Source organism: Coregonus lavaretus (assembly GCF_964263955.1).
Source record: "Coregonus lavaretus genome assembly, contig: HAP1_SCAFFOLD_5949, whole genome shotgun sequence".
NCBI lineage: Eukaryota > Metazoa > Chordata > Actinopteri > Salmoniformes > Salmonidae > Coregonus > Coregonus lavaretus.
This window is the reverse complement of record NW_028162178.1, coordinates 2501-10000: the sequence shown is the minus strand read 5'-3', so window position 1 is coordinate 10000 and position 7500 is coordinate 2501. Positions and strand designations below refer to the sequence as shown.

Genomic DNA, 7500 nt, shown 5'->3' with positions numbered 1-7500 from the left:
TTCCTTGTGGGGACCGGTAAAATGTTTTTCCTTGTTTTACTATACTTGTGAGGACTCCTGATCACACACACACACACCCCTACTGACCAATGGTCTTGATGACAGCCTCCTGTAGTTGTCTCTCCTGGTCAGTAGTGGTCTTGTTGTTGGAATACGGGTCACAGCACCCAGTCAGTTCATAGTCCACACTCAACCTCAACTGTTTCAACAGGGTGTTAAATACCTCCAGCACTGTTGGACCTACACACACACATGCACGCACGCACGCACACACGCACGCACGCACGCACGCACGCACGCACGCACGCACGCACGCACGCACGCACGCACGCACGCACACACACACACACACACACACACACACACACACACACACACACACACACACACACACACACACACACACACACACACACACAATTGTTGATTGAGTGTATGTTAGTTGAGCAATACTATCTCTGGAATGCAGTTGCTGTAATTTATTGGCAATGACAGACTGTCTCTCTCTGGTGACCATTAGACACACTTACAGGGCAATGACAGACTCTGTCTCCCTCTGGTGGCCATTAGACACACTTACAGGGCAATGACAGACTCTGTCTCCCTCTGGTGGCCATTAGACACACTTACAGGGCAATGTGGAGCTACAGTTCTGGAATACTGTTGCTCATCTATATAGACAGGTGGATTGTTTACCAACAAAACCGATGGGTGCGCATCTTTAGGGTAGCACCAGCGGGGTTGGCTTACAAACAAATGATTATTGACAACATGTCAACCATATTTAGTCTCCAATAAAAAAAAAAAAAACATAAATAGATTTGGTATCAAGAACAAGAACTAGCTGAAACAAGCCACCTATGATTCACAGCATGGCAGCTTCTTGTCTTTGTTGCTAGCTATCTGACCGTTCAGAATCATAACACCACACAGCCTTCTGCTAGCTATCTGACCGTTCAGAATCATAACACCACACAACCTTCTGCTAGCTATCTGACCGTTCAGAATCATAACACCACACAGCCTTCTGCTAGCTATCTGACCCATCTACTGTTGCTAGCCCCAATCCTGACTTGTGCTCTGATTTCTGCTTCACTGATTTCTGCTCTCGTAAAAGCCTGGGTTATCTGCACATTAACACTAGAAGCTTATTACCTAAAATTGATCAATTGAAAGTGTGGGTTCACAGCTCCAATCCAGATGTGTTGGGTCATTACTGAGACGTGGTCAATACATTTTGTTTTGAACACTGATGTTAACCTTTCTGATTGTAACTTTTTTCGGCAAGACAGATCTTCCAAAGGTGGTGGAGTGGCAATCTTTACCAAGGAACACCTTCAGTGCTTTGTTATCTCTACCAAGTCTGTCCTCAAACAATTCAATTTGCTGGTTTTAAGCATTAAGCTTTCAAATAGCTCTTTGTTGACTGTTGCTGGGTGTTGTCATCCACCATCAGCACCGGTCTGTACCCTACCTGCCCTAAGCTCTCTCCTGGCCCCTTACACTAAGTCTGAATTAATTAGTCCTGCTAGGTGACCTAAACTGAGACATGCTTAAACCACCTGACCAAGTCCTAAAGCAATGGGATTTCCTAAATCTTTCTCAGATTATTACCAATCCCACAAGGTATGACTTCAAACACCTAGAAAAGGCTACTCTCCTTGATGTTATCCTCACAAATAATCCTGATAGGTATCAATCTGGTGTTTTCTGTAATGACCTTAGTGATAACTGTTTTACAGCCAGTGTTCGTAATGGCTGCTCAGTGAAACGACCTGTCCTGATTTGTCATTGGCGCTTGCTAAAACACTTTAATGAGCAAGCCTTCCTTCATCACCTGTCCTCTGTAAATTGGTATAGAATCAGTTTGATCCCCTCTGTCGAAGATGCTTTGACCTTCTTTTTTGATATTTTCAGTGGTATTGTTAACAATCACGCCCCCATAAAGAAAATGAGAATTAAAAACAGGTTCAGCCCCTGGTTCGACCATGATCTGGCAGAGTTACGCCAGTTCAAGAATTCCATTTGGTGAAAGGCTCGGCACACGCATACTCAGGCTGTCTGGCTCTCATTCAGGCAAATAAGAAATAAGTGCACTCAGGCTATCCGGAAGGCTAAATTTAGTTACTTTAAGGAGCAGTTCTCTCTCTGTGGGTCTAACCCCAAGAAGTTCTGGAAAACGGTGAAAGACCTGGAGAATAAACCCTCCTCCTCACAGCTGCCCATGTTCTTTAATGTTGACGGTGGGGTTGTTACTGACAAGGAGCACATGGCTGAGCTCATTAATCACCACTTCTTTATGTCAGGATTCCTATTTGACTCAGCCACGCCTCCTTGCCCGTCCAACATTTCCTCATCTCCCAGCCCTTCTAATGTGACCTGATGCTCCTCCCTCTTTTCCCTCCCTCCCCTTCTAATGTGACCTGATGCTCCTCCCTCTTTTCCCTCCCTCCCCTTCTAATGTGACCTGATGCTCCTCCCTCTTTTCCCTCCCTCCCCTTCTAATGTGACCTGATGCTCCTCCCTCTTTTCCCTCCCTCCCCTTCTAATGCGACCTGATGCTCCTCCCTCTTTTCCCTCCCTCCCCTTCTAATGTAACCTGATACTCCTCCCTCTTTTCCCCTGTCCCGCTACAAAGTTTCTCCCTGCAGGCAGTCACTGAGTCTGAGGTGCTGAAGGAGCTCCTTAAACTCGACCCCAAAAAAACATCTGGGTCACATGGTTTAGCTCCCTTCTTCTTTAAGGTTGTAGCCCCTATCATCGCCAAGCCTGTCTCTGACCTTTTTAACCTGTCTCTCCTCTCTGGGGAGGTTCCCATTGCTTGGAAGGCAGCCACGGTGCGTCCTTTATTTAAAGGGGTAGATCAAGCTGATCCTAACTGTTATAGGCCAATTTCTATTTTGCCCTGTTTATCAAAAGTGTTGGAAAATCTTGTCAATAATCAACTGACTGGCTGTCTATAGTATTCTCTCTGGTATGCAATCTGGTTTCTGCTCAGGTTATGGATGTGTCACTGCAACCTTAAAGGTCCTAAATTATGTCACCATTGCCGTTGATTCTAAGCAATGTTGTGCTACTATTTTTTATTGACTTGGCCAAAGCTTTTGATACGGTAGACCATTCCATCCTTGTGGGCCGGCTAAGGAGTATTGGTGTCTCTGAGGGGTCTTTGGCCTGGTTTGCTAACTACCTCTCTCAAAGAGTGCAGTGTATAAAGTCAGAACGTCTGCTGTCTCAGCCACTGCCTGTCACCAAGGGAGAACCCCAAGGCTCCATCCTAGGCCCCACGCTCTTCTCAATTTACATCAACAACATAGCTCAGGCAGTAGGAAGCTCTCTCATCAATTTATATGCAGATGATACAGTCTTATACTCGGCTGGCCCCTCCCTGGATTTTGTGTTAAACACTCTACAACAAAGCTTTCTTAGTGTCCAACAAGCTTTCTCTGCCCTTAACCTTGTTCTGAACACCTCCAAAACAAAGGTCATGTGGTTTGGTAAGAAGAATGCCCCTCTGACGGTGTGATTACTACCTCTGAGGGTTTAGAGCTTGAGGTAGTCACCTCATACAAGTACTTGGGAGTATGGCTAGACGGTACACTGTCCTTCTCTCAGCACATATCAAAGCTGCAGGCTAAGGTTAAATCTAGACCTGGTTTCCTCTATCGTAATCTCTCTTCTTTCACCCCAGCTGCCAAACTAACCCTGATTCAGATGACCATCCTACCCATGCTAGATCACGGAGACGTAATTTATAGATCAGCAAATAAGGGTGCAATCGAGCGGCTAGATGTTCTTTACCTTTCAGCCATCAGATTTGCCACCAACGCTCCTTATAGGACACATCACTGCACTCTATACTCCTCTGTAAACTGGTCATCTCTGTATACCCGTCGCAAGACCCACTGGTTGAAGCTTATTTATAGAACCCTCTTAGGCCTCACTCCCCCCTATCTGAGATACCTACTGCAGCCCTCATCCTCCACATACAACACCCGTTCTGCCAGTCACATTCTGTTAAAGGTCCCCAAAGCACACCCATCCCTGGGTCGCTCCTCTTTTCAGTTTGCAGCAGCTAGCGACTTGAACGAGCTCCAAAAAACACTCAGACTGGACAGTTTTATCTCCCTCTCTTCATTCAAAGACTCAATCATGGACACTCTTACTGACAGTTGTGGCTACTTTGCATGATATATTGTTAAATTTTTAATTTTAAATAAAAAATAAAAAAAATTGGGGGGGGGGGGGGGTAATGGATCAGCTTAATATTGCAGATAGATTGTATCTTCTATCAATGTAATTGTCTGCATCACTTCCAATCCCCCATGTTTTTTTTTTTTTATATATATATATACTCCCCTTTATTACTTTTCAACCCCACCATCCTTTCCCTACTTGGAGTAAATTAGTGAACAACAATGCCCAGGCCTCTACTTCCGGTCTATACTTACTATCTACACCTTATGGACAGAGTTAATTTTACAATAATTCTATTATATATATATATTTTTTTTATTTTTTTTATTTTTTTTAGCTCCTGAACTTCTTCTACTCTCAACCTCTCCGATCATTTTCATGATGTCCATCCGGTTTGCATCTATATGCCATATCTTTCTAACTGTGCTCTTTCCCAAAAGCTCCCAACATACAACCTATATACTTATTATGGACACAGTATGCTTACATTATTAGCTATCTTTTTTATTATTTGTTGTTATTTGTTATTAGTCCCATCCTTCAACTCTATTCAATACCTCCCATCTATCTCTTAACACCATCCATATAGGATTTCTATTTGCCATATATATTTCAACCGTACTGTGATGTTTTACAAAAGTTCTGAACCTTTCTATTCTCATTGCTTCTACAGATTGTGAATTAAAAATAAACATTTTTGCTAAAAGTATTATTATATTATTGATTGATTGACTATGACTTTTCAGATCACCCAGTAATGCTATCTGCAAGGTTAGTTCCAGGTAAATATTGCAATCCTTTAGCCATTCCTGGACCTGTGTCCAAAAACAAGCTACAAATGGACAGAACCAAAACATGATCTAATGATTCTGTCTCTTCACAGCAAAATCTGCAGAGCTGGGAAGATTGTATCCCCCATATAAATAACATTCTATTGGTAGCAAGAATTTTATATAATAATTTAAATTGAAAGATTCTAATTTTTGAATCCGGTGTCGTTTTGCGTGTCAGTTCATAAACACTATGCCATGGGATCGGTACGTCAAAGATCTCTTCCCAACTATTTTGCAATCTATATGGGACGGCTGTCAATCCTTTGGTCCTTAAGTGAAACTGATATACTTTTTTATTTATCACAGTTTTCCTTAACCAATTATGTTCTTTAATGCAAGGCCGACAGACAAGGTCCTTACTTTCTCCCCCTTCCACTTTCCTCTTCCACTTGTGCGGTAAGGCTGCAATTATTTGGTTGTAATTTTGGGTAGAGCAGACATTTCCATATGTTTTTGTTAGCTGCATGTGCGACATAACTCCACCAGTCCTACCGATGATATCATTTACGAAGATTATACCTTTTTTAAACATTCTGTCAAAAAATTAAGGTTTTTTGTCAATTAGTATATTTTAATTTAACCACAATATTTGTTGCATTATTTGTTCTGTCGCTTCTGGAGGATTAAATTGAAATTGCAACCAACTTTCTATGGCTTGTTTTAGAAATAGTGACATTTGGGAGATTATTTCCTTTTCAAATAACTGAAAGTGAGAGGTTGTAATCTGAATAAAGGGAAAAAGGCCTTTCTTGAACATTGGGTGAGACAATCTTACTAATTTGCTTGAGAACCAGTTCGGATTTAAGTATAACTTTTGTATGACTGAAGCTTTTAGTGATAGGTCTAATGCTTTAATATTTAATAATTTCTGTCCTCCAAATTCATATTCATTATATAAATATGTTCTTTTAATTTTGTCTGGCTTGCCGTTCCAAATAAAATTGAATATTTTTTTCTCATATAATTTAAAAAACTGTTCGCTAGGCGTAGGCAAGACCATAAGTAAATAGGTAAACTGGGATAATACTAAAGAGTTAATCAGGGTGATTTTTCCACAATTTGAAAGGTATTTTCCTTTCCATGGTAGTAAGATCTATTTTTGCTAACTTTCTATTAAAATGTATTGAAGTGAGATCATTTATTTCCTTTGGGATATGTATTCCGAGTATATCCACATCACCATCAGACCATTTTATTGGTAAACTACATGGTAATGTAAAAATTGTATTTTTTAGTGATCCAATACGTAATATAGTACATTTGTCATAATTTGGTTGTATTCCAGAGAGGTTAGAAAATGTATCTAGATCCTCTATGAGGCTGTGGAGGGATTCTAGTTGTGGGTTTAAAAGAAAACATGAAACTTCTTGAGTGTCAGATAATCTACCATTTACATAGGAGTGGTTAAAACATGCTAATAACGGTCCTCTTAGTATATCAAAAAAGGTTTGGTATACCTCGACTGGTATGCCATCCAACCCTGGAGTTTTCCCGGACTTAAAGTCTTTAATTGCATCCAGAAGTTCCTCCTCTGTAATTTCACCTTCACATGAGTCTTTCTGTGTGGCTGTTAATTTGACATTATCAATAGAAAAAAAATCTCTACAATTAGCTTCAGTTAGAGGAGATGGAGGCGACTGAAAAGAAAACATATGCTTAAAGTACTTTGTTTCTTCCTTCAAAATATCATTTGATGAATTATGGATGACTCCGTCAATTGTAACCAGTTTCATGAAGTTCTTTTTGGTAGCATTCCTATGTTGAAGATTTTAAAAATAATTTTGTGCATTTTTCCCCATATTCCATCCAGTTAGCTTTATTTTTATAATATATTACACTTGATCTTTCTTGAATAAGTTTCTCCATTTCTTTTTGTTTTTCCTCTAATTTATTCTGAGCCTCTATGTTACAGTTTTTATTGCCATCTATCTGTTCTGTTAGACTTTCTATTTCCTTTCTTAGTATAAGCTCTTTCGACCTAAATTGCTTTTGTTTTCGAGATGAGTACTGAATTGCATGGCCTCTAAAGGCACATTTAAAGGTGTCCCATACAATAAGGGGATTCGCTGTACCTATGTTATGTTGGAAAAAGTCTGTTATAAATTCCTTTGTTCTAATTATAAATAAATTATCATCCAATAGGCTTTGATTAAATTTCCAATATCCTCGCCCACGTGGAAATTCAGTAAGAGTAATGTATATGCCTATTATATGATGGTCCGACCGCATTCTGTCCCCTATCAACACTTTTTTTTTTTTACTTTTGGTGCCAACGAGAATGAGATAAGAAAGAAGTCAAGACGACTAGCTTGATTCAGTCTCCGCCATGTATATCTCACTAGATCAGTATATTTAAGCCTCCATATATCTACTAGTTCTAATGTATCCATGACATTCACAATTTCCTTAAGAGCAGGTGGGTTGTATTGTTGTCTCTACCTTCTTACCCTCTGTGCTGTTGTCTGTTAAA

At 40.3% G+C, this 7500-nt stretch overlaps 1 protein-coding gene across 1 annotated transcript in view; it reads right to left on the bottom strand.

Annotated features, from left to right (window-relative positions):
- LOC311119495 (protein EFR3 homolog B-like) overlaps nucleotides 1–7500 on the bottom strand; it is a gene marked incomplete at both ends in the record, with an annotated part of 33340 nt that overhangs the window by 24051 nt on the left and 1789 nt on the right. The window contains one exon of the mRNA XM_084194175.1: nucleotides 88–240. Coding sequence (XP_084050301.1) covers nucleotides 88–240 — 153 coding nt within the window. The remainder of the gene's footprint in view (nucleotides 1–87; nucleotides 241–7500) is intronic.